Source organism: Cornus florida, unplaced genomic scaffold (assembly GCF_030987335.1).
Source record: "Cornus florida cultivar Cherokee Brave unplaced genomic scaffold, ASM3098733v1 CherokeeBrave_3.0.0_Hap2_Chr04, whole genome shotgun sequence".
NCBI lineage: Eukaryota > Viridiplantae > Streptophyta > Magnoliopsida > Cornales > Cornaceae > Cornus > Cornus florida.
The window spans coordinates 75,175,027-75,199,501 of record NW_026775574.1 but is presented as its reverse complement, the minus strand read 5'-3'; the positions used below and the strand labels follow the sequence as shown (position 1 = coordinate 75,199,501).

The 24,475-nt window shown below is 35.4% G+C and overlaps 2 protein-coding genes across 2 annotated transcripts; one reads left to right on the top strand and one right to left on the bottom strand.

Moving 5' to 3' along the window:
* Positions 1-11,422: 11,422 nt before the first annotated feature.
* On the top strand, positions 11,423-12,673 carry LOC132305136 (uncharacterized). The gene is made up of 3 exons (XM_059802816.1): positions 11,423-11,834; positions 11,916-12,095; positions 12,186-12,673. The coding sequence occupies exons 1-3, from the start codon at positions 11,423-11,425 to the stop codon at positions 12,671-12,673; spliced, it is 1,080 nt and encodes a 359-aa protein (XP_059658799.1).
* A 3,723-nt stretch (positions 12,674-16,396) lies between these two features.
* LOC132302269 (premnaspirodiene oxygenase-like) lies at positions 16,397-20,937 on the bottom strand. Its single transcript, XM_059799116.1, has 3 exons — positions 20,776-20,937; positions 17,217-18,198; positions 16,397-17,106 (listed from the first exon to the last, which is right to left on the bottom strand). The coding sequence occupies exons 2-3, from the start codon at positions 18,162-18,164 to the stop codon at positions 16,480-16,482; spliced, it is 1,575 nt and encodes a 524-aa protein (XP_059655099.1). The 5' UTR covers positions 18,165-18,198; positions 20,776-20,937; the 3' UTR covers positions 16,397-16,479.
* Between the last annotated feature and the right edge of the window lie 3,538 nt (positions 20,938-24,475).

Here is a 24,475-nt window from a genome sequence, read left to right as displayed (position 1 = left end):
GTAGTGGAAAGCTGAGGAAGCGGCTCTCTTGGAATTTTCCAAGGGGGAAAATCCATGATAGCGTCGACATCAAGCAGAGAATTAACTTCTTGGATGGATTGGTTAATATCAAAGTTTAAGAAGTCGAAATGAGACATGCAAGTCTCCAGGGGGTCCTTGCTTAGAACGAAGGGGAGAGATTCTTCAACCACTTCATCAATGACATCAACAAAAAAACAATCATCCTCATTGGAATGATGTTGAGTTGCATGAAAGATATAGAGTTTGACCCCGGTTCGGCAATTAATTGATGCATTAGCCGTAACTAAGAATGGCCTACCAAGGATCACTGGAATATGTTTTTTTGGATCGTGGACCGGTTCTGTGTCAAGAACCACAAAGTCTACCGGGAAGTAGAATTTGTCCACTTGGATGATAACATCCTCAAGAATGCCTCGTGGATGCTTGACCGATCTATCGGCAAGTTGTAAAACCACGGAAGTCAGCTTTAAATCTCCCAGGCCAAGCTGTAAGTAAACTGAGTATGGAATTAAATTCACACTAGCTCCTAAGTCAAGGAGGGCCCTCTCGATTTTGTTGTCACCAATGACACAAGAGATTGTGGGGGCACCCGGATCCTTATACTTTGGAGGAGTGCTGTGCTGAATGATAGCATTAACATTTTCAGTCAACCTCACTTTCTTTGGCAAATGACTTTTAGAAGTGCGCTTTTGAGTACACAAGTCTTTGAGAAATTTCGCATAGGGAGGAATTTGCTTGATAGCATCCAAGAGGGGCAAGTTGATCTTCACTTGCTTGAAAAATTCCCACATGTCTTGGATTTTACAATTCTTGTTCCCAATGTGTGTTGAATCTTAAAGACGTTGTGGAAACGGAGCTTTTGGCTCATAAGAAGTTTCCACATTTAGGTTAACATGTGTGGGATTTCCGTGAATGGTATTTGGACAATAAGAGCTTGGAATTTGATTGGAAGAGCTCGAATTTGGATTTCTCAAAGGAGGTTCTTTTCCATTTTTGTCTCCATCAACCTTGTTGTCAACCACTCTACCACTCCTAAGGGTGGTAATTGCTTGAAAATGCTCATGACTCAGCCCACTCGATTGAAGGGTTTCATCAATCACATGCATCCCTCTAAGATTTTCAAATGGTTGAGCGGGAAGCTTACCTTTGTCCTTTTGAAGCAATTGGTTCACAGAGTTAGCTATTTGGCCCACTTGATTTTCGAGTTTAGCTATGGATTGAGCATGAGAGTGAACCATTTGAAGAGTAGGTTGCAAAGATGTTAAGAGTTACTTGTTAGAGTCCATGATTTGCTTGTTTAATGACTCCATCATTTGCTTGTTTGCAGCCACAATTTCATCAGTTGGGTAGACCGGAGGTTGATTAGAGACATTTGGATTATACGGAGGACGGTAGCTGGAGGAGGCTGGAAATTGCCTATTTTGAAATTGAGGAGGGGGCTGGTTTTGATGCCCTTGATTTTGGAATTGGGAATTTTGTGGGGCTTGTTGTCGCCACGAAAAATTAGGGTGATCTCGCCATCCCGGATTGTAGGTATTGGAATAGGGATTATTCCCGGATCTTGAGAACATGGCATTAGCTTGCTCGTCATTTGGATTGGAATATTGCTCCGGTGTGGGGCAATCTTCCGAGAGATGAAATGGACCAGTACATGATGAGCATACCGAACTTGCCGAATTTTGAGATAATGAAGGAGAGAGATGTGGTGCCATCAATTGATAGAATTTATGAGCTATGGCATCCACTTGGGATGATTCCTCCCTTATTGATTTTAGTTGACACGGGTTGGTGTTCTTTGCATTGGTTGAGGTCGGAGCCCTACGAGAATTATGTTGAAGTGAATTTTCGCTTAAATTCTCTAGTAGGGTCCAAGCCTCATCTGCATTCTTGGACATGAACATCCCGCCACAAGAAGAGTCAACCATGAATCTATGGGGTTCGGTTAGGCCAGCATAGAAAGCTTGCACTAATTGCCATTTTGGAATCAAATGATGCGGACATTTTCTAAGAAGGTTTTGTAGCCTTTCCCAAGTCTCATAGAGTTGTTCTCCATTCGTTTGAGAAAAGCTAAGAATGGAACGTCTCATTTGGTTGGTTTTACTCACCGAATAATACTTCTTAAGAAATTCTTGCTGTAATTGAGCCCAAGAAGTGATAGAATTTGGAGTGAGTGAGTTTAACCAATACTTTGCTCTATCTTTTAAAGAAAATGGGAAAAGATGCAGATGGAGTGCATTCTTAGGAAAACCTCTCAACCAGATGGTCGAACAGATTTCAAGGAATTCATCAAGATGCTTATACGGATCTTTATTATCAAGGCCATGGAAAGATGGAAGCATTTGAATGGTACTTGATTTGATCTCATATTGAGCCGCATCAATGTTTGGCATCACTATGCATGAAGGTGAATCATATGTAGTAGGGATGAAATGGTCCCTGAGAGTCATTGGCTCTTCATTTGGAATTTCGGCCCTAATTCCCTCATTTCTAACATCTCCTACATTTTCAGCCATTGTGTTAAATTCAGTTTCAAGCTCTCTTACTCTAGAAGATTCCCTAAGTTTTCGTCTAAGCGTTCTTTCAAGTGAATTTATGTCAACTGGCGAGTCAAGAGTTGGTAGGGAGAGCGATCTACGGCTAAACATCAACAATATATAATGCTATCAATGCTACTATTCATCATTCCCAACTCCACATACGATGTTCCCATTCTCCTCAATTATCAAGACAGAATTTAAATGGCCACGACAAGGACCGATGCTTGTACACGAAATTTAAACAAGATAAAAGCCTCAACAAGGGCTTTAAAACTAAATTATCACTAAGGTTAACACATGCATAATATATTACAAATTCGAAACTAGAAGGTCAAGAAACTTACCTGGAGTCCCCTAGACTTACAAATTTGCTAGCGTTCCCTCAGTGAGCCCCGAGTTCCTAGAATCTCACACACTTACAACAACAGAGTTATTAAAACCACACAAGGAAGTATTCACAAAACACAATATTAACAATCAAACTAAAATTATCCCTAGAACTTCGGTTGCTAAACCGTTTGCAGTCCCCGGCAACGGCGCCAAAAATTGATCGGTTGAGTCGATTACAATTATAAATCAACCTTCGCAATAGCACGAATCATTGTAAAATAGGGCTATTGGTCGGGTAAGTCGAACCACTGAGACTGCGCTAATCTATGGCAACCTAAGCGTCTAGAGTCTTTTTAGAATGATATGGGGTGTTCATAGAGGATTTGTTGGTTGTCACTTAAGCTATGAAATTAAGGTGCATAAATTAAAAGTTTGCAAGAGTTGAAGGGAGATGAAATACAAGTAAAGAGGACTAGGGAAGTGAATCCGCCTCCATCCCTATACACATGTTAGATTAGAGCTAAATTGGGGAAAAATAATATATATATATGGTCATGATACATAGCACACTTGGTTGCTATAATATCCTCAAGAAGTTCATTAAATCTGAAGCAAGCATAATCTATCAAAGGTTAACATGTTTAGACTACCTAACTAAGGTGTAGCTTAACCACATTTACTTGAATGAAAAACTATCAAGCCCTAGATAAAATGATGAAGCACATGAAGGCAAGAAATAAGCATAAATCATCAAAGGTTTCACCTAAGCAATGATCTATCAAAGTCCTTATCAACATGCCATTAAACCATTTCATGATCTCACTACCATTGTCACCATGAGAGTGCAAGCAACATGATTAAAAGAATAAACCATCAAAGATAGATAATTGACTCAACATTAATCATTTACATACATGAAGATCCATTACAAAAGGCAAGATGCTCTAGACCATGAAAAGACCAAAGATTATACATTGCAATCCCTAAAATAGAACTATACTTACAAGGGAGGGGCTTCATCACCTCCCTAGAAGGAGGTTTAGTTACCCATGGGAGCCTTAGAAGAAGGAAGAAGCTTGGTTGCAACCTCCATTTTCGAGCTCCCTTTCCTTGGCTTCAAGAACTCTATCTTCTCCTCCTCTTTCTCTCTCCAAAAATCTTGCAAAGATGAGATATCATATTCTTTTTGTGGTTCCCCCCTCCTTTGTAGACATCTCTCTCCACCAAACAAGGCACAACTCTCCACAAGACATCTCCAACCAACCCATAAAGATGGAAATCAGAGATAAGAGAGACAAGGTGCAAGTGGGCTGAAGTGATGGTTCTCGAAGAGGAATCTGCCCAGAGTTCGAGCGCTCGAACTAAGCACTTCGAGTGCTCGAAGTTAGTCCAGTGAGCTCCTTCCTTTTGACCTGCTTTGCACAACTTTGGTAGAACAGCCATAACTTCCTACTCCGAACTCCAAATGACGAACTGTTTGAATATTTTGAAAGTTAAATCAAAGCTCTAAATATGTCATGTTTAAATGGAAGTCCAGTTCTCGAGTTTGATCAGTCAAAAATGGCAAGCAAAGTCAGATTCCGCTGCTGCCAGAACTTAGCCTTGAGCACATTGTTATTCAAAGATTGAATAAAACACCATTCTTTGCTCCTTTTTGGCCAATGAACCTAAAAATAAATAAAAACGTGCAAATAAAGATAATTTATAAAGAATAATCAAATAATGGATTTAACTACTGCAGCTAAGGCGCTTGAATATGCAATATTCGGCGCTTATCAATATTATTCTAGCAATTTCAATATCTATTTATGTGATTTTAATCATGTATTGGCATATAATATAATCATGTATTTATCAAATTTTTATTATAATTACTTCTGGATTATTTGATGTATAATTATATATATTGCATGAAGTATGGGTTATATGGATTTATGTACCATTAAAATAATATGGAGGTATTTTAGGGATGGATTAACGAAATAGTTAAGTCCTACCTATTTATTTATGGATTATATGGTTTAATGCACTGGTATGGGACGGTGGCATTTCAGGGACGGATTAACCAAAGAAGTTAAGTCCTACCTATATATTTATAAGGGAACGGATTAACCATAGAGTTAAGTCTTACTTATTCGTGTCAGGTAAACGGAATAGTTGGATGGCATGCCATTGAAATAATATGGTTGGATAGTTTACTTTTATGTTTGAATATAATGGATTATATATATGTGTGTATGTGTGTGCGCGCGCGCCACGATATGAGCTTGAGTCTCAGGATCAGTGGTTAGGATGGAGGCGTATATTGCCGATTGAGATGGGTAGCTGGATTTAAAGATGTGTGGGCCTTGGTAGAAGGAGGACTCGTGACCACCTTTGTGTGCATTTTACATGAGATACCCACTATCCGGTTGAGACTGCTTTAGTCCAGTGAGAGTCTCTAGTGTGTACTTATATTTATCAATTATATAAATATGGAATTAACTAATTACGAGATGTGTCTCCTAATTATGAATATGTGTGGATGAGTTAATTCCCACACGGATAAAAGGAATAATGAAATTTGAAATTAAATAATTAAAGTTTTCATTTCATGAATTCGTGAATTCCGAGGACAGAATTCCTTTTGTTAGGGGGGAAGAATTTAATACCCCGATATTTTAAAGGATTTATTAATTGGAATTAATTACTTTTATTTTATTTTTAAATAATTTATTTGATTTAATTTGAATTAAGCGTTTATTTTAATTTTTAATTGATTTGTTTTATTCAGTGCTTAGATTAATTATTTTATTTTATTTATATTTCGTAAATTATTGATATGATGATTGTTGTGTATGTGCTTAATTATTGATTGAATTGTTGGCATATTGATTTTATTGGTATGGTGTGACTTGGTTGTAATTTATTATTTTGTTTATGTGCTTAGTGTAATTAGTTTTTAGTTTTTTTTTTATTTTTTATTATTTAAGTTTTTATTTAATTATTTGGTTTATTTAAATTAATTGGATTTGAGTTTAAGGGAAGTTGGACCAAAAAATATGGTCTTGGGCTTGTATAAAGCCTTATTGGATTAATTAATAAAGACCTATGGTTATTTAATTATTTAAATGATCATTTTTGTATTAATTATAAATATATATATATATAATTATATATAAATATAATTAATTAATAATTACAATGGAAAGATATATATATATATATATATATATATATATATATATATATAATGTATGTTTATAGATATAAATTATTTAAAGATTATTATTTTAATTTATAGTCCTAGTTGGAATAGGATTTGGATTTTAATGTGTATAAATATACACATAAGGCTTTAGGATTAAAGGTTTACACGTTAGAAAAATAAGGGAGGTAGAGAAAGAGAAAAAAGAAAGGCTGACAAGGAGGAGACCGGGTCTGAGAAGGAGGACGTTTGGATTGGAAGAGACAATCAAAACTTGAAGCGTCGGTTTCGTTTCGAAACCTTCAGGTGAGTTCTTCTCTATCTTTCCTCTTAGAACCCATAAGGATTTCACCTTGAGTATCAAGGCTTTAATTAAATTATTAATTTAAATCATAGTTAGAACGGATTAATTAAATAATGGTTAGATCGAATAAATTAAAAGAACGACTTATTATATATTTTTGTATATTTTAATCTTTGGATTTTAAATTGATAGATGTATGTGTTGTATTTATTTTTAGAATCAATTGATATGCTTGATTCATGACCCAAGACGGTTTAATTGGGATTTCTATAATTTCTGGAATTTTCTGAGATGTTCTAGAATTTTCTGGTATTTTTTTAGGAATTTATTAGATGTTATATATATATATATAACTTACGCACAGAATGCAACGTCTGTATAATCGGCGCAACATTAAGGTTGAAATCTGTTGTAGGTCGGTGCATAGTAATTTGGTACACATGCTAATCTGGGCATTGGATTATTTAATCTTATTTGGATTGATCCGGTGCATTGTGGTGCATGGAATGATGGTACACATGCCAATCAGGACCATTAGATTAGTATAAGATTCAGTAGAATGATCTGGTGCTTCATGGCTATGTAATTATGGTGCGCATGGGAATCAGAACCGTGGACGGTGTTTGGTCATAGGTGGATTGATCTAGTGTAGCGCAGAACATGGAGAATTGGTGTGCTCACTGATCTAGAGTACTAATGTAGGAGAAATAATCTGGTGTGGTTGAGCTCACAATAGTGTTTGAGCTCAGCCAATTATTTTGCCTGTTTGTGATATAAAATTAAAACGGTCGTAACTCAGTCATCTTAAATCGAAATTAGGTCATTCTAGAGCTCAAAGTCAAAGATTTTTCGTCCTCTTTCTGATGGTACCAATTTCATTATCAGATTCCTGTCATACTAGGAGATATTTATATTTTAGTGAAACGGTGTCGAAAAAAATTATTTACAGAGAAGGAGTATTTATGGGAAACTATTTCTAACGAGATTTAGTAACATTTAAATTGGGTACATATAATTAAATTAATATATTGTTGTGGAAGGAATTATATATATATATATATAATTATTTATATATGTATATATACAATTATTCATATATGTATATATATGGTTTAGTTGTTTAGGATAAGAATTGAGGGATGTGTGTGTATATATATATATATTGATATATATGTATATATATATGATTTAAATAATCCAAGATTATTATGGATGGTATTATACATATTTATATATTATATAATATAAATGTATGTATATATATTTATCATTTAAGATGATTAATATAAATTATTCTTATTTAGTATATCTGGATAGGCTGGTTATTAAAGTAATGTTATGCTTATGAAATGCATGAGATGTCTATGTATGAATTAGTTCATCGTTAAGTTTAGAGTTGGTACATGGTTGAATTGTAGGTATGGATGAGTTGCCAAAGGCTTAAATAGATGGGTTAAATATTTGTATGAATAAAACACATACATAGGAAGTATGGATGAGTTGCTAATTAAAAATATAAATATATATACTAAAGGAGGCATGGTTGAGTTGCTAATATATAAATAAATATATTTATAATGTCATGGTTGATTTGCCAAAGTGTAATTATATTGCTGTGTGTTAGATAATTAAAAGATCATCTATAGTTATTGTATGTATAGGTTGGATTAGGATTAGATATTCTTAAATTAGAATAGTCTAGTACTTACAGGTTAGTGTATTATTTTATGCATATTAATAAAATTATACTGGTGGAGATATGGATAATCTGTCAAAGCTTAGATTTTGGAGATGTGATTTAAATAATTAAAATCATTATTGGATTTTTGGATTAAATATAATATTCTTTTTATTATAATTTATTGTTTAAATGATTAAACAACTGACTAATATGTGATTAAGGTTAAATGAGTTTTTTTTAAAAATAAATGGTAGATTGGTCTAGGAATGATTATTATTTTAATAATTATTTAATAGGTTTGGAAATTTAATAAACCTATTAATGGATGTGATTAGTATAGTATATATAATTATATATAGATATGTATATCGTGCTTTATTAAAGTTAAAACTTTATTGGGTTTGGTTTTGATCAGAGATGATTTGCTTATTGGTTTTCAGAGGCCTGGTAGAGTGAACTTGCTCGTAGGGTTTAGCCCGCGATTTATTTTTTTTCAAGTTATTAGAAGTTCCAAGTCTTAAGATTGAGGATCTGCAGCTGGGGGACTAATCATTTCTTTCTATTTTATTTCAAAGTAGGATATTACTACTTCCGTATGTAGTGGTGAATTTCTGGATAGTGGAGTTTGGTTAAGGGGTCCTTGAGTTACGGGATTCCCGAACTGTAACCATTCGAGAGTTATTAATGGATTTAGTATTTAATAGATTTTCCTTCAGCGAGTTATTTATTCTTTTTATTTTCTATTTGTAATCTGTGCTTGTTTAAATACTTAAATTATTTTGATTTTTCTTAATTTTGTGCGCGGATTTGATCAACCCGTGTTTCGAAATTAGGGGGTATGACATGTAAAAAGTTATAAACATCAGTACCATTGAGATATAGAAGTGAACAAATTAGTCACAAATCTTTTATTTTTTTTATTGAGATATAGATGTAAAAAGTCAAGCACTTTTTGCTTACACAAATGACAAAACTTTAACTTTTATGGACTAAACTCAAAAATGGACCAATCACTCAATCAGTAGACTAATTCAAAATGAATAGGCACAATGAGATACACAAAATCTGTTAAAATTCCAACACGGAGTCAATTACAGAGTCAAATTCAAAGAAATAAGGACCATAAGGTGATTTGTAGTGACAGATTCAAAGAAATAATGTGTGCTCAGTACTTGGTCAATTGACAATTACAGAGTCAGAGAGAGAAAATGAGCACGAAATAGATAAAATAAGGATTCTGAGGAGTGAGGACTGTAACTATTAGCCGACCACCGACGGTGATGCAAATAGTTTGTGTGTGAAGAACAGAGGGTTAGGGCAAGAGGCAAGAGCAGAGCCGCGGAGTGAGGGGGAAAGGAAATTTTGGTTGTGCACCTTAATTTGCAGGCTGAATGTTTTGGGGGTGGGGGGGCCAAGTGTAGTAACAAATTTTTTTTTATTTTAATTTTATATGTTTACTAATAAAAAAATTAAAAAAAAATTCGGTAGGGCCTGCCCTTGCTGACCCACCCCTCCCTCCGCCCCTGGGTTAGGGCAAAAGGCAAGGGCGGAGCCGCAGAGGGAAGGGGAAAGGAAATTTTAGTTGTGCTCCTTAATTTGCGGGCTGAATGTTTTGGGGGTGGGGGCCAGAGTGTAGTGAAATAATTTTTTATTTTATTTTATTTTATATGTATACTAACATAAAAAATAAAAAAAAATTGGGGGGGCTTGGCCCTTGCTGGCCTACCCCTCCTTCCGCCCCTGCCCTAACCCTCTGTTCTTCACACATAAACTATTTGCATCACCGTGTGCGGTCGATTAGTAGTTGCAGTCCTCACTCCTCAGAATCCTTATTTTATCTATTTCGTACTCATTTTCTCTCTTTGACTCTATAATTGTCAATTGACCAGGTACTGAGCACACCTTATTTCTTTGAATCTGTCTCTACAAGTCACCTTATTGTCCTTATTTCTTTGAATTTGACTCTGTAACTGACTCTGTGTTGGAATTTTAACTGATTTTGTGTATCTAATTGTACCTGTTCATTTTGAATTAGTCTACTGATTGAGTGATTGGTCCATTTTTGAGACTAGTTCATAGAAGTTAAAGTTTTGTCATTTGTGTTAGCAAAAAGTGCTTGACTTTTTACATCTATATCTCAATAAAAAAATAAAATATTTGTGGCTAATTTGTTCACTTCTATATCTCAATGGTATTGATGTTTATAACTTTTTACATCTCAGGAGCAGAACTGCATAATATTCCGAGGGAAACTATCACGAAGGCTCTGAAAATCTTAATTGGTACACACTTTTTTCTTCTAAAACTTATCTTTTCCTATTTTTTCTAGAATTCACACGAAATTAGTCATGTAAGTGTTGCTATATATACAAATTCTAAGCTCACTTCACAGGCGCACAATTTATTGTTTAAACACTTATTTTTTAGACACTACATAGGCGCACAATTGTGGGTGATAACTTTTTGATATTTTAAATTAGTTGTTTTATATGCATTGAGGGTACAATATTATTTTTACTCAATTATGCTTATTAGGAATTTAGGATCGTTGGTTTAAATTACAATGTAAAACCTTAGGTATTAAAATTTTATATTTGAATTACCCTCTTTAGGTACAGTGTTATACGATGGTGAAGCAAAAAGGAACTATTGACAATTTTTTTCAAAAAAATGATGTGCCTTCTGCGGCTTCCGCCTCTAATGTTGATGTTTTGGTTCATGATAACCAGCGTTCTCCAAAATCTCTAAGAGTTGAACATACAAAAGTTTATCCTACCTTTTTAGAACGTGATCCGCGATTACGTCATCAAAAATGGGATTATCCTGTTGACGAACGTGATGAAGTTCGACGAGCTTATATCAAAGCGAAACCATACCAAATTGTGTTTTCAGTATATCCGCTTTCTGGATCGAAAAAACATCGTCATTGATTTCAATCATCTTGGTTTAAATTATTTCCTACCTACTTAGAGTATTCTCCTTCAAAGGATGCTGCATATTGCTTACCTTGCTTTCTTTTTGGAGCGAAACCAATGGGGCGTCCCGGAACCAATGCATTTACTAGTCAAGGATTTCAAAGTTAGAAGAAAGTTAATGATGGCAATAGGTGTGCTTTTTTAAATCATGTGGGAGGAAGTCTATGTTCTGCTCATAGCATTGTTGAGAGAGAATGTAAAGACTTAAGAAATCAACCTTGTCATATTGATAAAGTGATTGTTAGACAAACTTCCGAACAAGTTTTAAATAATCGATTGAGATTGAAGGTCACAATTGATGCGGTCCGATGGCTTACTTATCAAGCTTGTGCTTTTAGAGGGCATGACGAATCCCTTTAATCAAGTAATCGAGGCAATTTCATTGAAATGGTAAAGGCTTTTGCGTCATATAATGATGATGTTGCTAGAATTGTTTTTGAAAATGCTCCAATAAATGCCAAGTATACCTCGCCACAAATTCAAAAGGAGATTGTGTATATTCTTTCTAGAAAAGTGAGAAGTAAGATTCGGGAAGATATCGGCGATGTCAAGTTGTGTATTCTTGTTGATGAAGCTCGTGATGAATCTAAAAGAGAGCAAATGGCTCTTGTTTTAAGATACGTTGATAAAGATGATTTTTTACAAGAATGTTTATTTGATCTTGTGCATGTCAAAGATACAACTTCATTGAATTTAAAAAAGGATCTTTGTGCAGTTTTTTCTCATTATAATCTTGATGTTCACAATCTCCGAGGTCAATGTTATAATGGTGCTAGCAATATGCGTGGTGAATGGAATGGTTTGCAAGCATTATTTCTTAATGATTGTCTTTATGCATATTATGTGCATTGCTTAGCTCATTGACTATAACTACCATTAGTTGCCGCATCTAGGGAAGTAATCGTTGTCCATCAATTCTTTTCAAACTTGAACTTCATTATCAATAACATCGGAGCTTCTTGCAAACGAACTGATGAATTACATTCTGCTCAAGTTATGGAAATTGCCCATTTGATAGATCTTGATGAACTTGAAACTGGCCGAGGAGCTAATCAGATTGGTAACTTGCAATGACCTGGAGATACTCATTGGAACTCCCATTTTGATTCTGTTTGTAGTTTGATAAGGTTATTTGGTCCAACACATTCAGTTCTTAACAACCTCATTGAAGATGGATGTAATTACAAGATTCGGGGAGATGCTGATACTGCTTTTAATACTCTTAGATTATTTCAGTTTGTGTTTATTTTGCATTTGATAAAAGATATTATGGGAATAACTAATATCCTTTGTCAAGCTTTGCAACAAAAAGATCAAGACATCGTAAATGCTATGCAATTGGTTTCAAGTACAAAACAAATCATTCTAAAATTGAGAGAAAATGGTTGGAACAACTTACTTGATATTGTTAAATCATTTTGTGAGTGCCACAACATTGATGTACCTGATTTGAGTGTTCCCTATACTAAAAAAATTAAGGGTCAGTCACGTCACCCACAAGAGAATATTACACTTGAGCACCACTATCGGATTGATATATTTTATGGCACAATTGATTTACAATTGCAGAAGTTGAATAACAGATTTAGTGAAAAGGCAAATGAAACTTATTACTCTCAGCTCAACTTTGGATCCTAGAGATGGTTACAAGTTCTTTAATGTTGAAGACATTTGCACGCTTGTAGATGAATTTTATCCTCAAGATTTCACAGACCAAGAGAGTATTATGTTAGCATTCCAATTGCAACATTATGAGGTTGTAATGCCTGTTCATTCATATTTGAAAAATATGCCAATGATTTCTAAACTATGTAGAGGATTACCGAAAACAAAGAAGTCAAAAATCTACTTTTTGATTGATAGGTTGATTCGTCTTGTCTTGACTCATCCCGTTTCCACGGCAACTACAGAAAGGGCATTTTCAACTATTAAACTTATCAAAACATAACTGCGCAACAAGATGGAGGATGACTTTCTTGCAGATTACTTGAGTGTCAGTATTGAAAAAGAAATTGCTCAGACTTTTAGTATAGATTCAATTATAGATGATTTTTCTTCTCTAAAAGATCGTCAAGCTCAGCTTTTGTAGTAGTTGTTTGGTCTTTCAGGTTTCTTTTTGCATTTATCTATGTCATATTTGACTAGATATAGGCCAATTATTGTTTTATAAACAAATTGGCTAAATATATTTTTGTATGCATCTAATCGATCATGAAGTACTTTTGACTTAAAATATTATTATATTATATTAGTAAAGTTGTTAATACTACGCCCCCCCCCCCCCCCCCTTTACATTGAATCCTAGCTCCGCCCCTGAGAACAGGTTGTTAAGAGAACCCACACACTTTAGCTCTAGCATTTTCCTAAATAATTAAATCAAGAATGCAACACCACACAACAATAACGATAAAAATAAAAAATAAAAAAATACTTCATTTTCAATTTAATAATGTTGTCATGTTTCAACTTAATATAATATGTTATACAATGAGTTTTGCATCCTTGAAATAAACATGTTGCATAGTGTGTGCATTCGACTCAAACTCACAATGTCAACATTTCCCTGTTATTTTATAGGTTTTCCACAAAACAAAATTACTAGCCTAAAAATGCACAAGTACAGCAAAGTTATATGCCTATGTGATATTGCACTAGTATTGAAAATGTGGGAGAGCTATTTTTATAATTGCAGAAGCAAGGCTGAAGCTGACTGGGTACAAAAATAATGAGGGATTTACACTCATCATAAGAGTGCATACTAATGAACATAAGCAAAGATACATACATATATATCTATATAACACCTCTGAAGTATACCTTTCATAGCACTTTTATCCCTATTTAAAAAGTGTGCAAAAAAACCCCTATTCTTTTTAATTTGTGCGAAAACACCCCTCAATAAATATAATACCCATTTTACTCTTCCAAAAATGCCCCTACCAAACCTTTCTTCTTCTTCTTCTTCTTCTTCTGTGTGTGTGTGTAGAGGAAGACATCTAAGTCTCTCAAACCACCAATGGCTAGTAAGGATTAAAAGCCTTCAATTAGAAATAACATGCAATAGAACAAAATTAAGTGAATCAGATAATTAAATTAAGGGTAAAGTACAACCACACCCTCTGAGGTTTGGCAAAAGGACACTAAGAGGAAATTTACCTCTTTTTTGGACAAAGACACCCCTTGAAAGTTCAAAAATGGACAAAGACACCCCTTTACATGAGAAATTGACCAAATTACACTTTAACCATTCAGAAGACTTTTTTAACTTTACTATTTAATAAATTGGACCAATCTACCCTCATGAACAATTTATGCATAAAAAAAAGTTAAAAATTAACCACATTCTTAGTTCTTCCCCCACTCTCTCGGCGTTCACTGCCCTGCTGCAGCGCCACCACCACCACCCTCTTCCCCTCTATTTCTATATATATATATATATATATACACACGGCGTTCACTGCGCCACCACTACTACCCATCTTCCCCTCTCTCCACGTATATATATGTATATACAGGCAATGTTCACTCTACAGCCGCCACCACCACCACCCATCTTCCCTTAAACCACCACCACCCATTTTCCCTCCACCACCATCGATCTAAAACTACCGATGGTGTACAAAGATGAGAATCGAGAATCAGAGGAAAAATCCCCTGATACCATTTGTAACGACCCACTTCATCACATGGTATGATATTGTCCGCTTTGGGTCTAAGCCCGTACGGTTTTGCTCCTGGGCTTTACTCCAAAAGGCCTCATACCAATTGGAGTGACACATTTACATATCAACACTTCACCTTTCCCTTTCCCAGGCAATGTAAGACTTTGCACCTGTAGCTCACCAGTGTGGTAGCCTAACAGTGTCTCTCGCACCCGTCCACGGCACACTAGCCCACAGGGTCATCACAACTGTGAGCGGCTAAATGGAGACGCATCTGACGTGATGCTCAAAGTCATTGAAGCCGTTGATGATGTGGTCGGACTGGGCTTGGGCAACTGGGCGGGGTGGCCGGATTTACAAGTGTTGTGGACGATGAGCATGGCAGAGGCGTGGTCAGTGAGTTCGATGAGGTGGAGGAAGTAGATGAAAATTAGGGATTTTTTAGTGGGGTGAGAAGCATTGATGAGGTTAATGATGGTGGGGACGTTTTGAGAGGCTTTAGTGAACTGAACCACAAGGTCCGAGCAACGGTGACTTCTACAATGGAGACCGAACTCCGGCGAAGCACCCATCAACGCATGATGATGATCTGAATGCGGATCGAAGCCTGATTGTGTTGGTTCTTCAATCTCTTCCCTCTCATATTCGCCAGAGATGATAGGTAAGCTTATGGGTCTTGAGAACTGTTCATGCTTCGGGTTTATCGGTCTGAATTAGGCTTCACCAGATTTGGGGCTCGCTCGACAAAACTGGGTCATCTAATTGGTGGAATAGGTGGTGGGTAAGGTAACGAGGACAGAACTGATGCCGGTTCACAGTGGAGTGACTGGCGAAGTAGTGGGTGACGGCTGGTGTATCGGTGGGTGACGGGCTCGGCTGCGGCGGCTCAGATGGTGGAGAGCTCGGTTGTGGCCGGTGAGCAAGAGGGCTTCGAACGGCGGCCGAAGAACAAGAAAAGACACAACTATCTCCATTAATACCGGCGAGCTTCATACTATAGCAACAGTTCACCAACCACTACTCACCATTGCCTTCAATTTCACCCACCACCACTCACCATTGCCCTCGATTTCACCCACCACAACTCTCACCACTGCCTTCAATTTCACCCACTCACCACTGCTCTCAGCAAGAACTTCATACTACAACCGCCACCACCCTTATTGACGTCGCCACACCTAATTCCCAAACCTCTGCCTGCCACCTAATTGAAGACAACCCAAGAAAAAACTCACCCCTTCGATTTCACCCACTACCACTCACCACCGCCTTCGATTTCACCCACCACCATAGTTCAGGGTTTTTTTTTTTTTTTATTTTTTATTTTTTATTTTTTATGCATAAATTGTTCATGAGGGTAGATTTGTCCAATTTATTAAATTATAAAGTTAAAAAAGTCTCCTAAATGGTCAAAGGGTAATTTGGTCAATTTCTCATGTAAAAGGGTGTCTTTGTCCATTTTTATAACCTTCAAGGGGTGTCTTTGTCCAAAAAACAGGTAAGTTTCCTCTAAGTATCCCGTTGCCAAACCTCAGGGGATGTGGCTGTACTTTACCCATAAATTTAATTATTTTTAGACAAATAACAAAACAGATAGAGTCAATACATTGCACTTATAGATCAAACAACAATGTATGAAGAGAAGAGAGAGAAAGAGAGAATAAGCTTTTGAGATCAAAACTCTAAAAACTTTGCAGTAAAAACACAATAAGTGAAGCCGACTTTTTATTCAATTATTTCTGGAAGACCATCTAACGCTTTCTACCTTCTTGTGTTAATATCTTATTCACCAATTGAAGGAGTATAAGCAATGGGAATTACACACAGATCTCTTTTCTTGCTAATTGCTGCACCACAGGCCTCAGTCATGTCTAGATCTTCTTGCTTCTCTCCCTCGGGTAGTTTCCAGTCAAAGTGATACAATAAATTTGCAAGTGGAAGCACAACACTAGCTATCCCAAATGACATGCCAGGACAGACTCTCCTTCCAGCACCAAATGGTAGATATTGAAAATGAGTCCCCTTGTAATCAATTGAACTGTCAAGAAATCTCTCTGGAACAAAACTCTCTGGATCACTCCAATTTTTAGGATCTCTACTAATTGCCCATGAATTGACAAGGACTTGGGTTTTCGCAGGTATCTCATATCCATTGATTTCACATCTCTCCCTGCTCTCTCTTGGAACTAAAAAAGGGAGAGGAGTGTGTAATCTCAGAGTTTCTTTGATAACTAACTTTAAGTAACTCAATTCATGAAGGTCATCTTCATTTAGGATATTTCCTTTCTGACATAAAACATGTCTCACCTCAGCTTGTGCCTTCTCCATCACTCTTGGGTTTTTCAACAATTCTGACATTGCCCAGATTAAAGTTGTAGCTGATGTCTCAATCCCTCCACTGAACATGTCCTGAAAGAGCATTAAAATTGAGTTAGAAGAAAAGAAATATGCAAGCATTACATATTGAATGCTTAATTGATTGATATTGATAGAAGCATAAAGCAATTAAATGTACTAACCAAGATAACTGACTGTATGTTTGTCATAGTTAAAGGGATCTCAAGGTTACCCTCCTCCTGAACTTTTAGAAGAACATCTACGAGGTCTTCATGATCAGCTTCACCATCACTGGTCTGTTTTGCCATCTGCCTAGCTTTATGTTCCTCAATGACGGTAGTTAATATCATATCAAGTTTTCGATGAACTTTCTTAGCTCTAGGCCTCAGCCCAGTTATCACAGCAAGCATTTTAATCGAGGGGAAGAGATCAGCAAAAGTCAATCCTGCTGCTATCTCTAAGGCTTCCCTGATAAGAGAGATGAATTCTTCTTGCCCATGGAATTTCTTACCAAGGGCCGCTGTTGCAGTGATGCTGTATGTAATCGAGAAAAGCTTTTCACTTAAATTGATGAGAGATCCTGTATTTGTCGAAATAGATTTGATCAAATTCGAGGTCTCTTCTTCCCTGATGGGTCGGAATGATTGGACGCGTCTAACACTTAAAAGCTCCATTATGCAAAGTTTCCGAAGTTGTCTCCAGTAATCCCCATAAGGTGCAAGCACAATGTCATTCTCAAATATGATATTTACCGTGGGATTAAAAGGCCTGCTAGCAAAGACGATATCATGTGTTTTCAATACCTCTTTGGCATATTCTGCTGAAGAAATGACAACAATTGAAAGTTGTCCGAGTCGTAGGTGCATTAGAGGTCCATATTTCATGGCCAAATCTCTTAGGCGTCGATGGGGTAGAGATCCAATAAATTGGTGAATATTTCCTACTAGAGGTAGCTTCCATGGCCCCGGAGGCAGTTTTGAAGTTGAACTGATATTGGTTTTGAATAGCATGAACAAAAAGAGAATGAATGTGAATAGAATTGGGAAGGAGAGGAATGGGAACTCCATCATCATCAATTGTTGTGCCGCGCTGGAGAATTCACTTGTCTCAGTGGTATGATTGCTTTCCATCACAGATTTATGCTTGCTGTGGAGGCTTGAAGTTCTGCAAGATATTCTTAGAATTTTCAGTTTTCTTTACTAGGTTGTATCATATATGCATGGTTTCTTTGTTTTATGATCGAATGAAGATGCTTTAAGTTGATGCCATTATTTTTCACATTTCAAATATGTAAATGTTTAGCTTTGAATCAAGAAAGACATTTAGATACATGTTACAAATGAGGCATGACATGAATTGGTTAATAAGATCTGTTGACAAGATTCTTTAATGACTTGCAGACATTTTTGGAGAAGTTACTTATATTGTCTCCGGGCAATCACTGTGTGGCAGGTAAGCAATTGAGTCAAAAATGTGTTATAAATATATATATATTTTTTATAACTCTTTGCTTACGTATTCAATAGTAAATAGCAGGGACTAATAATTCTGAACATTTACATATCCTAGTCTGTTAAAAAAAAAAAAAAAAGAATACAACAAAAGAAGGCTAAGCAAAGCCCATCACACAAGCTAAGCAAGCGTAGCAAACAGAACCCAAAACAACAAACGAAAAATGAATGATGGAGTTCTTGCTAAAAGCATATGCATAAATAGTTCAGATATGTCGATTCAGAAAATTTATTCAAAGAAGCAAATTATGGGCATATGAATCATACATGTAGTTCAGAGTTCAGACATCCATTTTTCATGGCAATATATATATATATATATATATATATAAGGGGAGAGAGAGATTTACTATGTTTAGGATAATGATATAGTAGTTCAAGTCAGTTGGAGCTTAAGCTGCCCATTTCTGTTTAGTGCAGTGTCTACATGCAACTTTGCCCAGTTTATGACCAAAGAAGCAGTACTCTAATTACTAAAGTACCCTTTACGTTTACTTGTAACGGCATGGCTTTGTGGCAGTACTACTAATTGAAAGAAAAATTTAAGTTGAGGATAATAATGTAAAGATAATGCTTAACTATTTACCGGTGAGTAGTTTCACTCTACTCCCTTATGTGTTACGTGGGTTATTTTTTTTTTATTAAAGTTAATGTGGTAAATTATTATTGGAACACACAAGGAGTGAGTAGGGTGAAGTTACCCACCGGTGAGTAGCTAAGCATTATTCATACAATATGTATGATAGGGTATTGGGTGATGGTGATTGAGTGGGGCCAGCTTTGCCCTATTAGAATGAAAGTGTTGTTTTTGCGTTAAATGAGAGACAGCCGGTGGAGTGTAATCAACACAAGCTCTCACAGAAACAGCGCTTTCACCAGGATAATATCTAAATCCTCTGGTTGACAGTATATGAGTCAAATTAATTCGGAGTGTGCAAGAAGCCAGTACACGGATGGAGTGAGTAAAGTTCCAACTATATCTGTAAAAATTATTTCTAAATAATGTTTTGCACTGAGACGTTTAACTCTTTTCTAATAAGACCAATTCTTGATGTTAATTTTTATGTTTTTTGTTTGCAGTATATTTACTTTATTTATTGATGACTGTGTTCTTAGTTGTTTGGAAAATTATTTTAAGAATCATAGTTATAGTGATTTTTTTTCTAATTATTATTTTACAAAGGGCAAGGAGGGAGAGAGGGAAGACGAGAAGGCTCGAAGTTGACTTCCAAGCACCATACGAGAGATGCACGCCACTAGATTACTAAGAAGGCCTTCTCAACAGTTAAAGTGAATTGAGTGATTTAAATGTTTTGAATTGAATATATATGCAAAATATAATAAAATAGAGCCCTCCACTTTTTTATGAAGTGCAAACACGATTAATTAAAATTATTTTGTGAAACAAATTCACTTCAACTATACCTAAGCATCAGCTCTAGTTCTTAGCTCCTTTGGTTCGTAGCTCACCGTTTTCATTTGGACTCCAAAAGTAGCACTCTCACCAATTTATGAACCACTTGCCATTAAGGAAGAAAAGTTTTCTCCGGGTCTCCAACCCTAAACAAATTGGACTAACGGCCTATTGTATTAAAATAGAAAAGTTAAACAAACAAATCTGGTCTAATTTCCAAAACACCCATTATCTCGCGTACGTATTCTCTAATCTCTATCTCGATTTTCAATGTTCTCTTTAATTGATACAATTTCTAATAATATCATGTATCAAGTTAAATAGATACTAAAATCTAAGTGCAAAACTCACAAGACAAAAAATAAATCACTACTTTTTGCCTCAACCCTTACTAGATGGAAAGTAAATTAGGGCTACAACTCAACATGAATTTTATCAATTAATTTGATTTGATTTTAATTTTTATGCTTCCTAAAATGTAAAGAGTTGCATCATTAGTTTCCTTAACGTTTGGGGTGGTTTGGTCTCCAACTTTCAATTTTTTAAAGAAAATAGATACTCCGATATAATGTTCTTACCATGACTTAAAACTCTCTGTCTACCTTTTGGAAAAGAAAAATCATACCAACCGGATCAATACGGGTGAGAAATTTGTTTAGTTGAGACTGAGAGTGATAATTATTGGATATTACTTTCTTTTCTCATAATTAAATACACACACACACATATATATACATATATATATATATATATACACACACACACTTAGGGGAAAAAATGCATGCATGGGGAAAGCAAGAGGAGAGAGGGACTCACAGTGTTGGGGATATACTTCTAATGAGATGGAGCTTTAGTTAGCATGCCTCTTCGGTGCAGAGTGGAGAAACAGAGAACAAAGAATGTGATTGTGAATGTAGAGAGAACTTTGCCCTGCATTTATAGAGACAGAGTATACAAATTTTGTTCTTTTATTTTATTGTTTTTGGATGACAATATTATATATATATATATATATATACATATAGCCCTCTGGAATATCGACGGCTGTGATATATATATACACACAATAGAAGTTTCTAATACATAAAAGAAGAATTGAGTTCAGGATTTGGGCTCTTTTTTTTGGCCAGTCCCTGTTACAGTCCAAAAGGAATGACTCCAGATAGATGGCTAGGTCAACAAAAGACAGTAACAGATCACAGCCGTCGATATTCCACAGGGCCATGCACCAATTATTGAGGATGTTGATACCATTGACTGTTTAGGCAGCCACGGACCTGTAAGGTGACCACTCTGAATTTTTTTATTTTATTTTATTTTATTATATTCTTGGTTTATTTATTTATTTTTACCATGCCTCCTGAAATTGCGCAAACCCCCCCCCCCCAACTATTTAAGTTTCCAAAATATTATTCTCTCTTTCACACTTGGTTCTCAACTCTACCCCGTGCGCGAACATATATGATATATCATACAATATATCTTCATCTCTTCTGTATTCGGCAATTCTTTCCATCACCGGCCAACCCCTACCCCCATCCGGCAATTCATGTCTCTCTTTCATATACACAAATATATATATATATATATATATATATATATATATATATATATTATGTATGTTGTTATTAAAAGGCCGCCTCACTGACATAATTTTTCGAGTCCGTCACTGTAGTTAGGTATACGTTTAAATAAATGACGTGTTTGAACGTATTGTCTATTTTATTTTATTTTATTTTTTTTTTTTTTTTGGGCCATCAGCCATGCACCAATTGTTGAAGAATTGTATACCTTATTTTGGAAGGAAGGTCAGCCCATTCATGATCAAATAAGTGTGTTAACCGTCAATTCGTCCAAAAATCAGTGAATTAATAATTTGTTAGTGGAGTGATTTAAATAAACAGATCACAAATTAATGAGTTAACAAAGAATGATACATTCAGCAAATTCAGAGTGAATATCCACTTCCAATCCATTCAAACATAACAACGAGTCGTCCAAATACAACTGCAAGAAAACTAACTGACACCTAAACAACTATTTTTTGTTCGTTTTTTGTCTTCTTTTTTCCTCTTAGTATACTTGAGAGAGAGAGAGAGAGGCGTGGGCTGCTCCCAGCCTTGACACCTAAACAACTATTTTTTTTTCGTTTTTTGTCTTCTTTTTTCCTCTTAGTATACTTGAGAGAGAGAGAGAGAGAGAGGCGTGGGCTGCTCCCAGCCTTGACACCTAAATAACTATTTTTTTTTCGTTTTTCCTCTCTTAGTACTTTCAACAGAGAGTGAGATAGAAAGCAGAAAAAGAAAGGCGTGGGCTGCTCCCAACCAACCTTAGCCACGGATCTCTCACTCTATGTTGAAAATTAGGGACGACAATTTGACCCGTCTCACGGCCACCCGTCTCTTCCCATCCCGTCCTGTTTTGGTAATTTTAGAGGACCGTTTTGCTTATTTGGATGTGAATGATTTGATGTAATAAAAATTCTCGCAGGTTTGGTGCGGAGGCGGGGGGAGGTCGCCCCGCACCGTCCCGTCCTATTTAGATAAACAAATTATTTAAGTACCTTTATTTCATTAATATATATATTTCCTACTATATATTAATTATCCATATAACAATATTAAAGTAACAAATGAATTTTATTAAAAGGAAAGGTTCAATGGTGAAGAATAGAGGATGAGGAAAAAAAATAATAAAAGAACAAATTTATTTCAACAATAATTAAATTATGGTCTTAAACGGGGTGGGGCGGGTACCTGCGAGGGTAAAAATGTTAAACGGTTACGGGAATGTGGTGGAAAGTTTTCCCTTTTTGCGGTTTTGGGCAGGGACGGGGGAGGGTATACCCGCCCAAACCCGCCCCCGTTACCATCCGTATTCAAAATGTTGCCTCCACGGTATTCACGTGTTCTCTTTGATTTATTATTTGGAACGGATTACAAATACTCTATCCCAAAATAAGTATTCTTTCTATAATTTAATTTTTTAAGAGAATAATTTGTATTATTTTTTATTATATTAATAGTAAATTAATTATTAAATTTATTTTTAGTGAGTTACAATGATGTGATAATTTACTTTTTATAGATTCAATGCAAAAAAGTCATGGTTCGCCGAATGATTTGATTTGCGATGTATCGATCAGTTCATAATTTTTTTTTGAAAATCCTATATCGTTATACACTTTCATGAACTAGTCGGTTTATATCGATATTCTCCGAAATTCATTACACCACGACCGATACCGTGACTGTGAATCATGAAGAAAGTAATATTAATAATATTAAAAAAAGATAATATATTGCCTTTTAAAATTTGATGCTTTTTTGGGACTTATAAAAATGAAAAGGTGAACACAAGGGACGAGAGTAATTTGTTAGAGGAATCATGATCGCCATATCAGTCAATACGCGACATATCGTTCACTTCATAACCCTTTTTCAAAGGTTCAATAACGTTACACACTTTGATAAATTGGTCGATTCGATCGGTTTATACCGATATTCACCCAAATTTGTTACAACGATATCACGACTGTGAACTTCTTCTGGAAATTCCACATATTTCATAAAATAACACAAATACAATAAATCAACTTAACATTACACAATGAAATTGAAATAAAATAATAAATAATTCATTACTGAAAAACTTTGAATAATGTATTAATAACACATTATAATTCTTTCAATAAAATGAATACAACAATATAAACAACATGGATATAAATATGAATAAAAATTTAACAAGATAAATAATTCAGGAATATATATATATAAACACAGAATAGAAGTTTCTAATACATAAAAGAAGAATTGAGTTCTATAGTCCCTGTTACAGTCCAAAAGGAATGAATCCAGATAGATGGCTAGGTCAACAAAAGACAGTAACAGATCACAGCCGTCGATATTCCACAGGGCCATGCACCAATTGTTGAGGATGTTGATATCATTGACAGTTTAGGCAGCCACGGACCCGTAAGGGGACCACTCAGAAATTTTATTTATTTATTATATACTTGATTTTATTTATTTATTTTATTTTTATTTTTATTTTTATTTTTATTTTCATTTTTTATACCATGCCCCCTAAAATTTCCCAAATGCCCCCCACTATTTAAGTTCTTAAAATATTATTTTATCTCTTTCACAGTTGGTTCTCTCATCTCTGCCTCGTGCGCGAACATATATGATATATCAAACAATATATCTTCAGCCCTTTTGTCTTCTGTAATTCTTTCCATCACCGACCATCCCCTACCTCCATCCGGCAACCCATGTCTCTCTCTCACATATGCAAATATATATATATATATATATATATATATATATCTATTACGTATGTTGTTATTAAAAGGCTGCCTCCCTGACATAATTTTTTAAGTCCGTCACTTTAGTTAGGTATACCTTTAAATAAATGACGTGTTTGAACGTATTATCTATTTTTTTTTTTCTTTTTTTCTTTTTCCATTTGGGCCATCAGCCATGCACCAATTGTTGAAGAATTGTATACCTTA